The sequence below is a fragment of the Phocoena phocoena genome, chromosome 18, assembly GCF_963924675.1.
Source record: "Phocoena phocoena chromosome 18, mPhoPho1.1, whole genome shotgun sequence".
In the NCBI taxonomy this organism is placed as follows: domain Eukaryota; kingdom Metazoa; phylum Chordata; class Mammalia; order Artiodactyla; family Phocoenidae; genus Phocoena; species Phocoena phocoena.
The window spans coordinates 62,744,687-62,765,464 of NC_089236.1; the positions used below are offsets into that span (position 1 = coordinate 62,744,687).

At 36.4% G+C, this 20,778-nt stretch overlaps 1 protein-coding gene across 1 annotated transcript in view; it reads left to right on the forward strand.

The window, feature by feature from the left end:
- The window catches only part of GPC5 (glypican 5), a 1,362,542-nt gene that overhangs the window by 222,013 nt on the left and 1,119,751 nt on the right, over positions 1-20,778 (forward strand). Inside the window, exon 3 of the mRNA XM_065896202.1 lies at positions 13,371-14,059. Within this exon, the coding sequence (XP_065752274.1) occupies positions 13,371-14,059 (689 nt within the window). The remainder of the gene's footprint in view (positions 1-13,370; positions 14,060-20,778) is intronic.

The following is a 20,778-nucleotide window of genomic DNA, read 5'->3' on the forward strand; positions in this document are numbered from 1 at the left end:
TAAAAAGATTAGATTTCCAGCAAATTTATAAAGGGCTGTTAGCATCCTATAGGTAAATCACATAATTGTTACATCCTATGCTTTCTGCTTTTGACTATGTTGCTATTGGAATATTTTTCTGATAACATCTATGAAAGTAGGAATGGATGTTGTAGCAAAACAGACTCTTCTCGGTCTGATTGATTTTGTGCTTTATAACCCATTTCAGTTATCAGAAAGTATGGCAATTTTTCCTCCTGCTGTTTGGAAAGAATGTAATGGTCTAAAAGATTGCCTGCCGTCTGAGGGAGTTACTCTCTTTTCAAGGTAGAACAGTATATTCATTAAACTACCTGTAACTTTGGAGTGAATACTTTCAATCCATTTCTTTCTCTGTTTGCTGGCACTCAAACATGACACTGGGCAACACAATGCAGCAGATCTGGAGGACCATGGCTAGGATGTTCTAAAATCAAGAGATTACAGGATGGAATTAATTTTTTTTTTTAGTTTCCTAATATTATAACATAAGGTGGTTAGACCTCATCAATATTTTACTTTAGTGTGAATTTATATAATGACTATTCTTGTATTGCTCAGTGAAATTCCTTAGCCATTACTATAAAGCTAATAGAAACAAACAAGTGTATTTTTAACACTACACTGTGGGAAAATATCCCAGGAACCATAAAATGGGGAAGATGTAAGATGCTAAGATACATATTTGTACTTCACTATTTGGGGAAAACAAATCCATGAAAATTCTCTAGAAGAGTATATAAATTAAAGATACTTCTTAGACCAATAAATATGATCAATGACTTGCAGTGATTTGACATAATGAGATAAATAAATGCAATTAAATATAATGACAGGGGACTTCCCTAGTGGCACAGTGGTTAAGAATCCGCCTGCCAATGCAGAGGACACAGGTTCAAGCCTTGGTCCCGGAAGATCCCACATGGAGCAATTAAGCCTGTGCACCACAACTACTGAGCCTGCGCTCTAGAGCCCGCGCACCACAGCTACTGAAGCACGCGTGCCTAGAGTCCGTGCTCCACAACAAGAGAAGCCACCGTGATGAGAAGCCTGTGCACAGCAACGAAGACCCAATGCAGCCACCAAATAAATAAATAAATGTATTAAGTAAATAATAAATAAATATAATAACAGAGTAAATTGAACCACCACTATTTAGAGGGTACTCTCAGTATTAGATGGGAATCATTTGCGTTTGTGAGTTTGTGGATTGTGTAGAGCTGACTTTAAAAGGAAAGACTGAAGTCAGTATAATTATGTAGTTAGAGGGACTGTAAATCCAACTGATTCCTTTTCATTCAGAATGCCACATACTACTTGACAACGGGCTTTTCTAGCACCTGGATATCCTTTTAAGCATGCTTTAGAGATCCAGCAGTGTAAATAAAATTGCGTTGCTTTGCCCAGGTTTATGGGATCTGGACTTGGTCCTTGAGTGAACATTGTGTTTAAAAAAATAGGTGAAAGGCAGGATGAAATAGGAATGAAAAGTCCCAGGACTCTCAGCCTGGATGCTTAGAAGGCTGATCCTAACATATGAAATAAGAAAGTCAGACAGATGCAGAGAAAAGTAGAAGGGAATAGTAGGCAAAAAGAGATCCAGGTGGATGTTAGGCATTAAAAAATAGTTAGGAAGTGTTTGCTTCAGCAACCATTATCCAAGTGTCATCTGAGGCTCCTAAGATCTTTTCAGGATGTATAGGAGATCAAAACAATTTTCATAGTATGAAGACTTGCTTTGCCGATTTCTCTGTACTGGCTTTTGCATTGACAGTGCAAACACAGTGGTGAGCAAAACTGTTGGAGCTTTAGTACAAATTAGATTAGTGCCACCAAACTGTACTTGTAGTCATTGTATTCTTTACATCTACAAAATTGCAGGAAAATAAAATCCAGTTTCACTGAAAAATGTCCTGATGAAGCAGTAAAAATTATTAATTTTGTTAAACGTCGACCCTCAATTATATATATTTTCTATACTCTGTGTGATGACATGAAAATACATGAAGTCTGTCTTCGGCATAATGAATTATAGTGGCTGTCTTTTTTTAAAATTAATTTATTTATTTTTGGCTGCATTGGGTCGTCGTTGCTCCGCGCGGGCTTCCTCTAGTTGTGGCTATCGGGGACTGCTCTTTGTTGTAGTGTGAGGGCTTCTCATTGCGGTGGATTCTCTTGTTGCAGAGCACAGGCTGTCGGCACACGGGCTTCAGTAGTTGTGACACGTGGGCTCAGTAGTTGTGGTGCACGGGCTTAGTTGCTCCGCGGCATGTGGGACCTTCCCGGACCAGGGATCAAACCCGTGTCCCCTGCATTGGCAGGCAGATTCCTAACCACTGCACCATCAGGGAAGTCCTATAATGGCTTCCTTGATGAAAGGCACTTACACAGTTTGAATTGCAAGCTGAACTAGCCACTTTTTTTCCTGAACACAATTTTTTTTTTTTTTTTTTTTTTTTTTTTTCTGTACGCGGGCTTCTCACTGTTGTGGCCTCTCCCGTTGCGGAGCACAGGCTGCGGACGCACAGGCTCAGCAGCCATGGCTCACTGGCCCAGCCGCTCTGCGGCATGTGGGATCTTCCCGGACCGGGGCACGAACCCGTGTCCCCTGCATCGGCAGGCGGACTCTCAACCACTGCGCCACCACGGAAGCCCCTGAACACATTTTTTTCATGAAAAGAAAGGATTGACAGACAAAATATGATGATTTAGACCTGGGTACTGGCAGACATTTTCTCAAAGTTGACCAAGATGAGCCTGCCACTTCAAGAAAAACATCTTACAGCGTTGTTGGCAGTGCTTAACATTTGACCTTTCAAGAGAAAATTGGAATTTTAGAAAACTTACAGCTGTCACCATAAACTTGAAAGTTTCCTAATACTTACAGATATGATGACCTGTGTCAGCATTGGGAGAACATGAATAATGCATGAACCAATATTTTTCAAATGTCAGTGCATAAGTTACAAAATCACGCATGGATAACCAAACCATTTATAGTAAAAAACAGACCAGTAGGACATTGCAATTAAGTACTTGTCAGGTTTTGGTCAAGCACTTAATTACATCAAAGAAGAATGTTAATTATCTGGAAAGATGATTACATATATCATCATACAAGTTGCCTTCCTTTGGCAACTGTATGTATGTATGTGGCTGGATTTTTTCGTATATCTCAACCAAAACAGCATATTGTAACAAATTCAATCCAGAAGCAGATATGAGAATCCAGCTCTTTTTGATTATTAAGCCATATATTAATGAAATTTGCAATAATATAAAATAATGCCACTCTCACACTAACATTTTTTTTGGAAAATACAGTTTTTTTTCCAAAATATGTACTTTATTCTAATGTAGTAAGTTTGTTATGATTATTTTTTAAATGTATTTAGTAAATATTTTAAAATAATTACCATTTTTTATTTTTAAAATAATATATATTTATAAATGCAACCCTCCAAGATAAAAGCTCTACAGGTTTCTCAGTAATTTGTAAGAATGTAAAGGAGCCTGAGAACAAAAACTTTGGGAATCACTGAGGAATGTATGTAAATTTCAGAGTCATCAGCTTGGGGGTTTCATGTACTATTATTTGAGTGGTGTTATCTTTTGAACAAGGTCATATGGAACAAGAACCATGGCTTTGAAGAATCTGGCCTAGGATTTAGAGGAACGAGTGAAAGAAAAAATAAATGTACTCGTATAGGATGCAAGAGAATCAATATCATTAGATTTCAGGGCTAGAGTAACCAGGAGAGTGTGAGCCCTGAGAAGAGCATTGCATTTGGTTAGGAAGAGGTTGCTAGAGACCTCTGAACCATGTCAGTGGCTCAGGACAACCCCTGATCTGACCCAATCAGTTATTTCTGCCTGCCCAAACCTTCCACCCTTCCCTAATGGAACTTGAAGACTGTTACCAGCAACCATCCCTATTTCCTCAACCTTTATCTCTGAACGGAACTTAACTTCCTTGTTCTAACTAAATCCTGGTGCATCTTCCTTTACAGTCTCTTCAAATATAAACTTTTTTTTTTTTTGGAAGGTTGGATGTGGTAAAAGAGCAAGCAGTTTTTATTTCCTTCTCCACATGTCTTTGGTGATAAAGATCTTACATGGTATTCTTTTCAGAGATAAGGATGAATTTTTCAGTTAATAATTCCAAATATTAGAAAATACACAGATTATTTGACTCCAACACAACACATGTAGGGCCTTCTCTTCATTTATTTTTGCTATAGTAATAGTGATAGTGTTGGTTAATGGTATTAATTTCCAAAAAGAGGAATAATTATAGTAGCTAATTTGTATTATTCCACATAATGGCTCAGTGTGCTAAATTAACAATGAAATCTTTGCATTTTATTCAGGTATATAAATAAAGTTTTGTTTTCTTTGGGGCTTAAATACATACCAAACATCCCAATTTCAAATAATTTAAATAGACTTTCAGTGTATTTAAAAAGAGACCATATATCCTAAAGGTTCAGAACCCAAACTCTGGAGCCAGGAAGCTTGGATTTAAATCCATACACTTTCTATGAAAACCTTGAGAAATTCACTTACGTTTTTGTTGCTTCAGCTTGATCATCTTTAAAATGGGAATAATAATAGCAATAATAATAATAATAATTTTTATTATTGTTCTTCTAATTATTGTTATTGTTAAGAGTATCCACACTATGAGTTGGAAAATCAAGTGAATTAATTTACCGAAAGAACTTAATGAAACATCTAGTTTATGATACGCAAGTACATGGCAGAAATGAGGGATTATTATTATGATGATTCTTTAATGTATTTCAAGCACTTTCCACCTGCAGGCACTATGCAAGTATGTAGCTTGTACAAATTCATTTAACTCTCACAGCCACCCTGTGAAATAGGTACCACTACTCTACTTCTTTTCTGATGAGAATAAATGAGGCATATGGAAATTAAGAACTTTGCAGTCACGCAACTAGTATTTAACTGGAGTGGACTTGAACCTAAACCTATCAGAATGTATTGAGCTCCCATGGGCCAAGGGTTGGGAGATATAAAGATGAACAGGACAAGATCCCTCTCTCAAGGGACCCATGACCCCTTAGAAAAGGCAGGAGGTTACAGCGATTCGTAAAACGTTTTCTAGCACAGGATGTAGGCGTAAGAGGAGGGAGAGTTCACCAGGTATCATCCTGTACTTACCCTATCCCACAGTCAGAACAGGCACTATCACATACATTTTATTAAAGATAAAATTGATGTTTAGGGAAGTTAAATGGCTCATTCAATTGGTACACGAAAGAGTCTAGGTTAGAATCATTGCCTCCTGAGTTTGCTAGTCAAAGGTAGACATTTTTGGTTTTCCATGATCAGTATTGTAATAGGCTGAATACTGGCCTCCAGAGATATCAGGGACTAATCCCTGGACCTGTAAATGTTACTTATAAGGAAACAAGGTCTTTGCAGATGTGATTAAATCAAGGATATTGCAATGGGGAGATTATCCTGAAATATCTGAGTGAGCCCTAGATGCTCAAATATGTCCTTAAGAGAGGGAGGTGAAGGAGATTTGAGATGTACACAAAAAAGACAGTGTGACTGTGGAGTCAGAGACTGGAGTTACTTGCCCACAAGCCAGCAGCCCCCAGAAGCCAGCAGAGGGAAGGAACAGTCTCTTCTAGAGTTTCTGGAAGGAGCTCAGCTTACCCTATCTTGATTTCAGCCCAGTGGTTCTGATTTTTCTTAGTTTTGGTATCCAGAATGGTGAGAGAATAAGTTTCTATTGTTTTAACCTACTAAAATTGTGGTCATTTGCTACAGCAGTCATAGGAAACTAATAGAAGTGTTCTCCATGGTTGGAGGAGGTGCGTGTTCCTTTATCCACATGGTTACTCCCATTCTCCTCAAGAAAATTCCCCTTGGTACCTGCCAAAAGACTCACAACCTGCTAGCATAGTACTAGTAGTAGTACCAGTAGATAGTATGTACTACTGCATACTGTCATTTATCAGATTTCTGGTTATCATCTCTAACCAACTCAAGATTTTATTACTGGCTTTCTTTCCCTTAATTTCTCTTGCCATCATTCTTGGCTACCTCAGTCTCCACTGATCTATCCAATATTCTGGCCTCCACACACGCCCTAGTTCACATTATTTTTCTTATTCAAGGAATATTCTCCCACAGTTCCCATGCCCCCTCCTCAGTCATCAATCAATTTATTTGTCTATCAAAGTACTCCTATCAGCAAATGAACATCCAGTAAATTCTCCACCCTCAAAAAACCGGAAACCTTTGACCTCATATATCCCTTGGGCATCGGACTTGGTTCTCTACATCCGTTACAGGAAACATTTGCAAGAGCGTTGTCTATAGTTGCTTCAATGGAATAGTACTCAGCCATAAAAAGAAATGAAATTGAGCTATTTGTAATGAGGTGGGTAGACCTAGAGTCTGTTATACAGAGTGAAGTAAGTCAGAAAGAGAAAGACAAATACTGTATGCTAACACATACATATGGAATTCAACAATTCCTGTTCTCTTTTGTGCTCACATTCTGCTGAGGTAGATCTTGCCAATGTCAGTAAGAGCAGTCTGTCTTGTCAGTTTCCATGGTCAATTGTTATTCCTCATCTCAGTTGACCTCTTAATAGCATTGAGATGATGGATTACTTTCTTCTACTTGAATCACTTTCTTCCCTTGGTTTTTTGCACACTCCACTTTCCTGATTTTCCCTTTCCTTCATTGCCTTCTTATTCCCATTCTTTCTGCTGGCTACCCTCCTTTTCCTGAATCTCTGCACCCTTCCCAATCTTCTCTCTTCGGGTTATTTCATCCAGCACCATGACAAATCAGTCTCAGATCTATATCACCAACCTCAACTTTTCCCCTGAGCCAAATTATTATTGTTTTATCTAACTGTGTCTTGATAAATGTCGTTTGAATTTTTAATTGGCATTATCAATCTTAACATGTCCAAAATAGAACTTTTAATTTCTAACTCACACCGTAAACACAGTGCATCCATAGTCTTGCTTATCTGAGTTAATGGCACCAGTGTACATCCAACTGCTGAGGTACAGACTTCAGAATTATCCTTCATTTATCCATTTCCTCTACACCCTACACTTGCTGTACAACGGTAAATCCTTTTGGCTATGCTTCAGTACATATGGCCAGTGCCATCACTTTTTGCAAGTTGGCCCACGACCACTGTAGTCCAGCCTTAAGTGCCTGTCACTCATCTTATTACTTATGTTACTGAAGCCCATTCCCTGGACTCCCTGCTTTCAGTCATGCCCCTGCCCCAACAGTTGATTCTGCACACAGCAGCCACTGTGATCCTTTAATATGCAAACCAGATCACATTTCTCCATGTTTAAAATTATTCAGTAGCTTCCCATTTTACATATTAAGCCCCCAAACCCCTTCCCGTGGTTTTGTGAGGCCGCTGTGATCTCTGCCTGCTTCTCTGACCTTTCTCTCCATCACTCACTGGTCTCCAAACACACTGACTTAACTTTTGTTTTTTCCAAAGTCAACAAGCTTTTCACAGCTCAGAACCTTGCATTCCAGTTCCTCTGAACCTGCAAATCACTCCCCTCTCCTCATGGCTGGGTCTGTTTCATCATTGAGGTCTCTGCTCTGCACTGATTTTATTAGTTACACAAGTGCTTAATTGAGTTTAAATTCTTTGAAAAATCATAAATTGACTTTTAGGAAATAAATGATTATAAAATGATATTAGAAATAGATGTGAAGCACCATGATGACCAAATTAATGGAGAGGGAAATGAGGAAGGAGAAAAGTTGAGAAAGCATTTTTCCATGCAGTGCTTATCCTAGGAGACCAGATTAATTACCAATATGTTAATTCGTGGTGATACAGATTAATATCACACTCACTATTTATTTGTATAGATGACTAATTTCTGAAGAATGATATTATAAATCATACTGCATAACATTTAAAGATATGTCATTAAATTAATATTCTGGAAAACTTAACTACACATGAAAAAATTGAGGAAATATGCAAATGTCATAGGGGTGAATTCAGTATAAACATAGAGTGGAGAACTAGGTAATTGCTTCTTATAATATCTTCAGAATAGTTATAATGATCTTCTGATAATTAAATGAATTATTATATGTGACAGTATTAAAATAATTGGAAGGCATTTTTATAAAAAAAAAGTAGGAGGAATTACAATTCATTGTAAATGACTGAGAAATTGCTCTTTAAATGATCTAGCTATCTCTTCATCTATCTGTAATGCAGTACAGAGGGATACATAGTTTTTGGCACAAACTAGCTCTAATGTAGCAGGATAGTAATGAATTATCTGTTGCAGTAACAAAATCTGTGAGTTGAGAATTGTAATGCACAAATATGTAAATTTACTCTAAAAATTTCTCTTCAACACAGATACACATTGTAAAATCATCTGATTATCCATGGTTGATATGATTTAATCTTTCTTCATCTTTTTCATTGCTATGTTTGAGGATGTCTGTGGCCTTAAATTATAATAGGCACTTCAAATTTTGTATCTTAAAATGTTCACATATAGAAAATTATAAAAAGTATGAAAAGGGTCATAAAATGTCTGTTCATGTCATGCTGGGGAGGTTACTATAACAGTTATTTCATGATCATTAGTTTTGAAATCAACTTAATCTTTAAAGCAATAAAAGCCCCATAAATATTGTTTCTCCCATTGCAAAAAACCTACCTGCGTGTAAATCTTCACTGACTTTTCAATGTGTCAAATTTGATTTCAAATCAATATCACCTGATTTTTTTTATCCACCAGTTTTATTTAAATTTAAATGCTTGATTTAAGCATCAGTAGTTCTTTGTACCTATAATAAAATGTCTCTAAAGGGGATGTGGGCTGGAAAAAGTTAATATAAACTTTCTAGTCATAGGTGTTTTGTTGTTAAATTTTCACAGAATGTTAATGTTGAACATTTAAGTAGATGCATGGACACCAAGGGGGGGAGGTGGCGGGAGGGTGGTGGTGGGATGAATTGGGAGATTGGGATTGACATGAATACACTCATGTGTATAAAATGGATAACTAATAAGAACCTACTGTATAAAATATAAATAAATAAAATTTTTTAAAAAAAGAAAATTTAAGTAGATGCAGATAAACTTCATGCATTCCAAATTCACTTTCTACTTAATGAGATAATACATAAATTAATTTTCTCATAAAAAATTATGAGAAATAATGGGAGAAATTATGTTTTTATTCAGTCAGTAATTAGATTGTAGCTTTTAATGCAATCTACCACTCTTAGGCATTAAAAGGATAGTTGGAAGTTTCCTGCCTTGATAGACTTGATCTGATATCACTGAAAAGAAGAGCTTGTTGAAATTCTCAATGGGAAAACAACAAAAAGATCATTTTTCCTAGGCTATTTCTTAAATTCCTTAAGCAAACCTAACAAATGTTTATTCTAAATATATGTTACTATTTTAGGCACATCAATAAAAAGCTATTACTTGTATAGCTTGAGTAAGGGGTATTTTTTATTTATTAAAACTTTGTAATCAAAGCAACTGTATAGTTTCTCTTTAATAATTAAGTAGATCTGATTAATTATTCAGCACCCAATCTACCTTGGATTTATAAACGCTGGTTTTGTATGTCAGTTATTCTTTTTTCAGAACTGCAAACTATTTTGTTCATTTGACAATTCTTTTGACAAGTTTAAATTCTTGTTAAAATCATAATGTTAATTCCATAAAATGAAAGCACTCAACTTCGTGGTAAACATAGTAGGAGAACAAAATGATAGGTTAGCAAATTCAGAATTAATACAAACAACTAATTTTAGTAAATTCAACTTCTGATTTTATGAACTTTTTAGAAAAAATTACTAACAAAATTATCCAATTAGCTGGCTTCTAGATTGCTCAGTTACTGATATGTGTTTATATATTAAAATTTATGAAGTTATTAGGCCCAAAGATTCATAAAAGTATGTTTATTCCTAAGCATTAAAGAATCAAATGTATATATTATAGAACAACAGTTCTCACCATTGACTGAATTTAAGAAATGTTTATTGATAGAATCACAAATAGACACATTCAAAAACACATAACATATGTTTAGGGAATTCAATTAACTGGAATATGTCAATATCAGATTTTAACACAGATTGAAAGAAAAATCCTTATATTGTGATGGGTTAATAGCATAGTGAAAATCTGTTGTAGAATAAATCTATTTTTAAAAGCCATTTGTGTTCAGTATTTAATCAGATGTTGGTATCTGGGAGTGTGCAATCTCTTATTCAAAGGGTGGTAAAATCAATATATCGTTAAGAAAACTAAAATTTTAATGTATACAATATTAAGGGAAAGTTTTTAAATGTTGCTTTAATTGACTTTTTAATTTTTACCAGTTATTTAGTTATTTTGTTTAAAAAATAAAACTAAACCAGAGGAAAACTAGTCTGAGGTAAAAAATTGTAAACCTTTTCAGAAATCTATTTTTTAATTATTAACTCAAACAGTAGTCAACTTAGTTTATTGACAATAGTGCAGAGCAGCCTTATAAAGAAATAACAATATTTAGAAATACTTTCCTCATTTTTATTTTGAATGGGTGCTCCTAAATATTAAATATATTTTCAATATTGCTTTCGTAAAATAAACTTGCAAAACCTACTAGTTATAGCATCTGAAAAGATAAATCCCATATATTCCTGAGTCATTATAGATTATAACTTAATGGGAATGGAATTTATAAAGAAACACTTTATTTTTTACTTTAAAATTTTTTTAAAAAATTGTGTGTTTGAACATCATTTAGAGTTGGCAGGAATCAGATGGAACGCTTGTATTGCCTAGGGAAGCATTCTACATTAACTGTACAGGGAATCAATCATATGGCAGATATCAATGACACAAATGCAGCTATAGCACATGCCTTAGAAAACCTGGTGGAAAGCATGTAAGAGTGCCTGTGATATACGGGTTTCTTTAAATCTGTCCTTATCTTATCTTTAAAAAAAACCCTAAATTGTTTGCAAACATTGCTATTCAACCATTATTGGTAAATAAAATCATTGCAACTTCACAATTCATAGCCACAAACAAATTGCTGAGAAACAAAATGAGCCTGTATTATTGAAGAAAAAAATATAGTCTCAGCAGTTTTATTTTAGTTCCAACTGCAAAGGTTTAATTTCCTTTTCACACTCACTCCCGTTGGTCTGTGGAGACAGCGTAGTGGCTGAAATTGCAGCTCTGGGGTCAGACTGTCATGGTGGAATGCTTGCATAGAGAACGTGTCTCAGATTACCTGCAACTGCAGTGTTTCAAAACCTGGCCAGATCGAAAGAATCACTGGGGCTGCTTGTCACATAGAGGCTCCTGAACCAAGACAAATCTACTGAGTTGCAACTCCGGTGCAGAGACCCAGTGATGTGTAGTTTCCCCACACAGCCCAGGTAATCAGGCCATTTGGGGAAACCTGGTGTTAATGCAGTCTCACTTGGCAGGGCAGCTAACCTGAATTGAAGCCTTCAGTCACCCTACTAATTCCATTCTTTCACGCTTTCATTGAATACATAGTACATAGCTTATTCTCTAGTGGGCACTGGAGAGGTGTGGGTAAACACAGGAGTCCTGCCTAGTTAACAATCTTGTTTGGAGTGCTCTGTGTTGCAATAGAGTTGCAACATCCTTTAAAGCTGTTCCCTTTGATTGTAGGGTAGGGGCACTTTCTTAGTTCCAGCTGCTGTAACAGAATACAGTAGACTGGGTGATTTATAAACAACAGAAATTTATCAGGGTACCGGCAGATTCCATGTCTGGTGAGAGCCCACTTCCTGGTTCACAGATGGCTGTGTCCCCGTGTGGCAAAACTAGCAAGGGAATACTCTGGGATCTCTTTTGTAAGGTCATTAATCCCATTCATGAGGGCTCTGCCCTCACAACCTAATCACTTCCCAAAGGCCTCCACTTCCAAATACCATTACGTTGGAAATTAAGTTTCCACATAAGAAGTTTTGGGGGGACACAGACATTTAGTCTATAGCATGCACCTTGAAATACCACACTAAAGCCGGGAACTCAAGAGGAATCAGTCTTGGAATAGAATCAGAATACATGGTATTGTATTTTATCTGCCTGTGTTCTTCATGAAATTTTTTGTTTGTTTGTTTGTTTTTATGACATTATGGCATATTCATGACACAGTTTCACTTCATTAGTAGCTCTCCCTGCAACTTTGCTTTTATCATTCCATTTTATTCTACTGTTCATTTCTTTTTATAATATACTCAGTGGTTTGATTGCTGAATTATTTTGTGGTCTTTTACAACCTAATTTAAAATAACTGCAAGAGTGGGGTTACGGGAGATAATTTTGTTGATGAATTTTATAATTAATTATATATCGGCACAGTCCAGTATCATATTTAGGCTAATTATAAAATGTAATTACTAGGATATCCAAGGTGGTTGGCTGCTGTCTAAAGCTATCATTTTGAAATACAATTTTCACTTGCTGATTACTATAACCTCCTTTAATTTGTGGATAAATCATTCTCTGTTCTTTCTGTGGAGAAATTGATTTGGAAGCATTCATTATAGAAGTAAGATAATGAAATATCCCACAGTAAAGTCTTTGAAGATAAGATGATTAAAACAACAGCTGATAGACAGTTCAGAAGGTGGTCACACACTTACTTATTTTCATCAGTTAATGCAACTTATGATTTTCCCACTGCTTAACAAGGTTTGACAATTTTAAGGATGGTTTAATCATGAAATGTTTTATTTTCTTTTTAATTTGAACATTCTGGAAGCCTGACAATTCTCAGGTTTCCCTTTGGGAATTTAACCTCTCTTTGTAGTAACTAGTCTATAATCTACTAGCTTTCATTCTGAAAAAAAAAAAAGAAAGGAACAAAGTGAAATCATAAAAATACAGTAAGTGTTGAGTCAAATATTTAATGTCATTGTCTTTTATAAATAATGAACTCATGATTGGAAATTGTTCTCTTAGTGACATTTTTTTTCTACCGTTAGCAGGTTATGAATGACTGAATAAAATCAATAAGAATTTACTGTACATGTAACTTCTTTTTGATTTCTGCACTCTTTGTGTTTGATCCTAGGAAATACATGTCTATAAGACGTGTGTGTCGTGCGTAGTGCCCACCTTCCGCCAGGCGTTATCCTTGGGAAGCTAACTTGGGTTTAGTAGGCTGAGCATTCCCATTTAGATTCTTAGGTTAGTTTTGCTGCATTAAGCTCATTTACTGTCTGGAGCAGATGGATGAACAGTGTCAATGTGAATACTAAGCCTTTTCATCCTTTACTTCTGCTTTTGTTACAGAAACCCTTGAAACTCTCATCAGACGAGCAGAAAATTACACCAGCATACTGTTCGGCAACACCTACAGGAACATGGCCTTAGAGGCCGCTGCTTCCGTCCAGGAGTTCTTCACTGATGTAGGGCTCTATTTATTTGGTGCGGATGTTAATCCTGAAGAATTCGTAAACAGATTCTTTGACAGTCTTTTCCCTCTAGTCTACAATCATCTCATTAACCCTGGTGACAGTTCCCTGGAATACTCAGAATGCATCCGGATGGCCCGCCGGGACATTAGTCCGTTTGGTGATATTCCCAAAAGAGTACTGGGGCAGATGGGGCGATCGCTGCTGCCCAGTCGCACATTTCTGCAGGCGCTGAATCTGGGCATTGAAGTCATCAATACCACGGACCATCTGCACTTCTCCAAAGAGTGCAGCAGGACCCTCCTGAGGATGCAGTACTGCCCGCACTGCCAAGGCCTGACTCTCAGTAAGCCTTGCATGGGATACTGCCTCAACGTCGTGCGAGGCTGCTTGGCACACATGGCAGAGCTTAACCCACACTGGCATATGTACATCCTGTCATTGGAAGAGCTGTCGGATGCCATGCATGGGACATACGACGTTGAGCACGTGCTGCTGAACTTCCACCTGCTCGTTAATGATGCTGTGGTGCAGGCTTACCTTGATGGACAGAAATTATTGGAACAGGTAAGCAGCCGCTCAGTGTTTACTGATTTTTTAGAACTCAGCAATTAGCTATATATTACATAAAGTGTGTGGATTATGAGCACATCATCATGTACTTTAAATTATGGCAGCTTAACAAGCTAATACTTTAGGAGATAGTAGGAGAATGCATGAGTTATCATATTCAATTCTAAATATAGTTTACATCTTACATCAAAATTTTGGTTAGCTAAAATACCAGTTTCTCCTCTAAGTAGAAGTCTTCTTATAGGATTAGTTCAGTGAGGTAGAGAGGGCTCAGTTTTAAAATCAGGACCAGTATAGATTTGATTCTGCTGTCTGCCAGTAATTCTCAAGTCCCTTAGCTTCTCTGAGCCTCAGTTTCCTCACTGATAAGAAGAAAATAGTAACACATAACTTTTGGAGTATTCTTTTTTGGGAAGATAGGCAATCATGTAGGCATACTACCTAGTATGGTGCCTGGTACTCCAAAAATGGGTAGTTATTGTTGGCATTTCAAAAGTATTCAGCTTTAAAATAGAAAATGCCAGTTATATAGTCATTAAATGAAAATTTGATATCTTAGGTTTCAAAAGTGTTTCTTCAGAGACTCTCCGGAATCTGGCACAATCGTGGTGTGATGATTTTTTTTTTTTTTGTGGTACGCGGGCCTCTCACTGTTGTGGCCTCTCCCGTTGCGGAGCACAGGCTCTGGACGCGCAGACCCAGCGGCCATGGCTCACGGGCCCAGCTGCTCTGCGGCATGTGGGATCTTCCCGGACCGGGGTATGAACCCGTTTCCCCTGCATTGGCAGGTGGACTCTCAACCGCTGCGTCACCAGGGATACCCCAGGAGGGCCTTTCTGTATCCTTAAAATTTATCACATAGAAAAATATCTACTTTTTCTATTCCAAAGGCTAAACTAACACAGGTTTGTAGTTAGATAGACATGTTTCAACTCCTGAGTTTCCTACTCATTAGTCATGTGGTCTGAACAAGCTACTAAAACCCTCTGAGTCTGTTTTGTCCTGTGTGAAGAAGGAAGTGATGGCTTAAGTGACACAAGGTAAGGCTCTGACATTCGTAGGTACTTGGTACCTGAGAAGCTTGCTTTATTCTTTCCATATTCTGGGACCAGCCCTGAGCAAACCTCGGTGAAGCAGGTAACTTTAGTATTATAAATCATTAGAATCATCATCATGCTTGCGTTCTATAAATAAATTTTTAACAACATTTTTGTCATATGAAACTCCTTGGTGGATTTTCAAAGAGCATTCTTTTCTTTAAGCAAATAATTCTATTTCATTTAATAAATGGTCCTTAACTATCTTGAAAAACATCAATTATTACTAATAAATTGTAGATTCTTTTCCAAATAAAACAACTGAGACTTTCTTTTTAACTTATGGTGACAGAGGAGAAACTGACTTTAAATTCCTTGAAAATTGGCTCATTATATTTATTTCTGCCAACTTCAAAGTGATTTATAGGCTGTTTATCAAGCTTTGATAACCAGTTCACACATCAATGAATTTAATAAATTCAAAATAAATTACTGGTGAGCCAGCAAATAATGACTTTCTCACATTCCCAAAGCAATCTCTGAGATCTAGTACCTCAGTAAATACGTACAGCCACTTTAAGAAATCCATAGGGGTACCTGATGTATCATACTTCCGTGGGATGCATTTCAACTGGAAAAAAAAATTCTCAGTTTCCTGAGAAAATTATAAATATCTTCCTGAGAGAATTATAAATATGATATAAATATCATATTTAAAAAAAAATTAAAAATATCTTTTTTGGTATAAAAAATTACCAAATATCTATTTGGTAAACCATTAAAGAAACAAAATCTAATTTATAAGAGAGCACTTAAAATTTATAATCGTTCTGGGGATTAAGACAAAAATCTAGTAAAGCATTAACAGAGGCCATCAAAGTATGGAGATTAAAAGCACAGACTCTACTCTCAGACTGGATTTCCCATCTGTCTCTACCACTTACTAGCTGTGAGTTTGGGAACTTGATTATCTAATCTTTCTTGAGTTTCCTCTTCAGTGAAATGGGGCAATAACAAACAGTACCTACATCATAGAGTTCTTGTGAGAATAAAATGAGCTTCGGTTAGTGTCTTATACGTGGTAACTGTTTAAAGCCTACTAATTATTAGTACATATGTTCTTTATAAATACTTCATTGATTTCTCTGGTGTTTTAAATGCTTTCAATGTGAACACCTCTTTCTTACTGTGGTATAGAATTCAAAAAATATTTTAAACGGGCATTTAACGTAAGCGGATAATTGTAAAGATGTTCCTTGAAGGAGAAGAAAAAACTGGGATTTTTATTTATTTAAATATATTTATTTATTTTATTTTTGGCTGTGTTGGGTCCTCGGTGCTGCGCGTGGGCTTTCTTTTAGTTGTGGCGAGCGAGGGCTACTCTTCATTGTGGTGCGTGGGCTTCTCATCACGGTGGCTTCTCTTGTTGCGGAGCACGGGCTCTAGGCGCGCGGAGTTCAGTAGTTGTGGCTCGCGGGCTCTAGAGTGCAGGCTCAGTAGTTGTGGTGCGCGGGCTTACTTGCTCCGCGGCATGTGGGATCTTCCCAGACCAGGGCTCGAACCTGTGACACCTGCATTGGCAGGCGGATTCTTAACCATTGCACCACCAGGGAAACCCCAAAACTGGAATTTTTATAAAATATTATTTAGAAGTCAACAATGTGTTTTAATATTAATGGATATTAATTGCTAATTATTTGATAACAGTAATTCCTTTGTGAGGAAATGATTGAATGATTGATTTTTTAGTAGGAAATGATTTAAAGGATTGAATGATTTCTTGGTAGGAAATTATTCATTTTGTAAATAAAAACTTGATATTTAAAAAAATTATATCTGCTATTAATTAAATTTAGAATATTAGTTATTAATATAATTGAATGCTTTAACTTATTAAAGAAACAAGAATGCAGGATCTGGGTTAATTCCAATGTTTCAACCTCTTCTAAATGGAACAAATGTTACCAAGAAACTCATCTGAATGTTGATTCTATACAATTTTAGAAATAAAAAGGTTTTTTCAGCTTTATTGAGATCTAGTTGACAAAATAAAATTCTTCTTTAAATATTTGGAAGAATTCAGTAGTGAAACCATCTAGTCCTGGGCTTTACTTTGTCGAGAGGTTTAAAAAAATTTTTTTTTTTAATTACTGATTAAATCTCCTTATTCATTATTGGTGCTGTTCAGATTTTCTGTTTTTTAATGTCTCAGTCTTGGCAGGATATATGTTTCTAGGAATTTATCCATTTCTTCCAGGTTATCCAATTTCTTGGCCTATTATTATAAATTGTAGTCTCTTATGATCCTTTGTATTTCTGTAGTGTCAGTTGTAATATCTCCTCTTTCGTTTATAATTTAATTTACCTGAGTCTTCTCTCATTTTTTTCTTACTCTAGCTAAAGATTAGTCCTTTTTCTACCTTTTCAAAAACGAGCTCTCAGTTTTGTTGATATTTTCTATTGTTTTTTTCTGGTCTCTGTTTCATTTATTTCTGCTCTGATCTTTGTTATTTCCTTCCTTCTGGTAATGTTGGGCTTAATTTGTTCTTCTTTTTCTAGTTCCTTGAGGTATAAAGTTAGGTTGTTTATCTCAGATCTTTCTTTTTCCTTAATGTAGGTGTTTATCAGTATAAACTTTCCTGCTTTTGCTGCATCTCCTAAGTTTTGGTATGCTGTGTTTCTACAGCTGGGAGTTGAGGGTTCCCTCTAGCCTGTGCTACCTGTTTCCATGTGGGTATTTTCTCATTTGCTTGATGTGCAGGGGTTTCTCAGCTAGTTTCTAAAATGGCTCTGTGTATACAATAGCTGTACATTCTATGTATCTTCGGGAAGAGGGAACTTCCTAGGGAAACGAGGAGCCTCCTATAATGGGAATTGCTGCTACAGAAAGTTTCTGTTTTTAAGTCTGTACTGGGTTCCAAAGTATAATTTCCAACAATAAAAGTCCCACTCTGTATTTTTAAATAAAAAATCAGCTTTCCACATCTCTTACCTTTGCACTATTAGTACAGTTTCAGCTGATTGCGTCCAAATTACTTTAGGATAGCTATGTACTTCAATTTTCATACCTTTCAAGATTGAGTTTAAGGTGAGCTGTACACACTAATGCACTCTAATTAAACTACATTGTTGTGATAACTAATATTTGATCACTGCTTCTCTATACATCTACATTTATCTGAAACTGTAAAATGAAAACCTAATAAATTAATTATGTGTTTTTAGGTATCTCAATGATATCTTTATATATAAATTGAAAGGAAAATTAAAATGATAGCCTGGGTTATTTATGGTAAAGCACTAATTTTATTTTATTTCTTCCATAGTGTGGTATATATTTTCCTAAAAATCACTCTGTATTCAATTTTACATAATAGGGACTATGGGACAAATAAGGTTAAGGCAACACATTACTCTCTCAAGTCTGTGTCCTTGAAATTGCCCCTAGTGTGGGAATGGTGGGTGGTATATACATTCCAAAGATGGGGGTGGGGGCAGGTAAGGAGCCTCTGATCTCTGGGTCCCGCTCACGTGTCAACTGGCAGTCATATCCTCTCGATGACCTCTTCCAACAATATACAAAAAGCCAACAATGCATTATTTCTGAAGCAAAGTTTATTTTTTTAGGAGTTTTCATTCATGTATATTTTTGTACTTGGTTAACAGAGAATAAAGGGCTGTGACCAAAGTTTATAAATCAGCTACCTGTGGACAAAGTTTATGAGTAGGTGGGCAAGACTTCATTGAAAATACCTTCATCATGTCATTTGATATATCTTGATGACATCTTCATCAAAATATCATTTTTACCTTTGCCTAATTTTTGTTTAACTGATGGGTTGGGCTAATGTCGAACTTGTAATTATTATATTGTTCAGATGAGCTGGTTCTTTTGAGGAATAAGACTGGGCCTTGACAAGAGAAAAGGGAAAGGCATAAGAATTAAATTAGCAACAATTGAAGGGGGAAGACATAAGCTTCTAGAGCAAAAGTAAAAGCTCAGACAGAATCCAATGAAAATGGGCTAACTGAAAATAGAAAAATCTATAAGCTAATAGAATAGAAAAGGAAGATTCATTAGGCTATGAGAAGGTCATCCAGTCCAACTCATCATTCTAGATAGAGATCACTTTGAAAGGTTTTCATCCACTTAATTCTGGATACTAAATAGTGACAGGGATGTGGAATCCCTGTCAGATGTGGAATGACACAGATGTGTCAGATGTGGAATGAGACAGAATTTTCTGACTAGAGTTAAGTCAAAGGGTAATCCTATTGTCCATTGATTTTCTACTCAAACATTACGAAAACTTGAGATATTTCTATAATATTTTCAGCCCCAGCTGGTAATAATTTTCTTTACATGCCTGATTAGATCCAAATCCTTCATCTTTTGGAGACTTGCTCCCTGCACATGTGGATCATGGGAGGAGCGGGTGTCCTCTTTGGCCCTTTGATAACCTCTCTTGAAATGATTGGAAGTGGTGAGGACCAATCAAGATCCAGGTACCTCATATGAGAGGTAAGTCTAAATTTTTTTAGGAGCACATTGGATAACAAGCTTGCATAATTTAAGGATAGATATTTTATAAGATTTTAAAAATATTGCATGATTAATTTGTGATTTTACCTTTCTGAGCAAGATTGTGGTATGAATTACTTGAGAATAAGCACTGATAATCATGATTCTTTATTTCTACTTAATTTCCTGGGAAAGAAAAAAAATTATTCAATGTCTTACGAAGCCCTGAAGCCCTTATAAAGGGAAAGCTGGACACAGATCTCTGGGAATAATGGTCCATCAGGTTTGTGGACAGCTCTAGTCGTTGGAGAGTTCACCCTTACGGTGAATGAATGTCTGCATCTTCAGTTGTCCTGCCTGGTACTCTAGAATGGAATGCGTTGAAGATAGGGACTCAATCTTGGACATCTTACACATCAGCTATGTGAAAGCTATTACTATGCTCCTTGCCTGATAGCTTCTTCTTTGTAGGCTTTTGACTCCCTTTTTATTCAATTCTTCTTTACATGCTTTCTTGTTAAGATCAAGATTTTAACCACGCAGCTCTGTCTTTCTCTCCTGGAGGACCTGCTGACCGAGGATGGAGTCGGCCACACTGGAGGGAGCTTGGGGGTTGACAACTGGTAGACTTCAGGCATGAACTTTTTCATTCCCTCACCGTCAAAGCCAGATGCTTCTCCTTCCTCAGGGATCTGGAATCTGGAGGATTCCTGATTGTAGTCTCAAGACTCTATCAAATATACTTTTTAGGAAATTGGGAATGGAAGGATAGTTTTCAGAACCTTTACATTTCTTTCTCAATTTTTGCATCATGTATGCCTCTGTTTTGTTATGTTGTTGAGGTTTCTCTGAGCTAACAGAACTCTTACACCCATAATATGAGCTTGTGTCTTCTGGAAATAAGAAGGTTTTAATAATAACCAGCGATTCTTTTTAATTTTTCTGAAATAAATTTTGCTTGAAGTTTTAAAGTGTGTAGCTGTTCATATACATCACTGATATTTTTGGCTGGTTTGGAACAGCTCTCCTCTACCTTAAATGGTATAAATTCTCTCTAAATTGGATACTACATAAAAAATTGTTTTTTTCCCTTAAGTGCAACAAGGATGCGATATTTCTGTTGGAGTTTTTGCCTCTCCCTTTTTGCCTGAGTG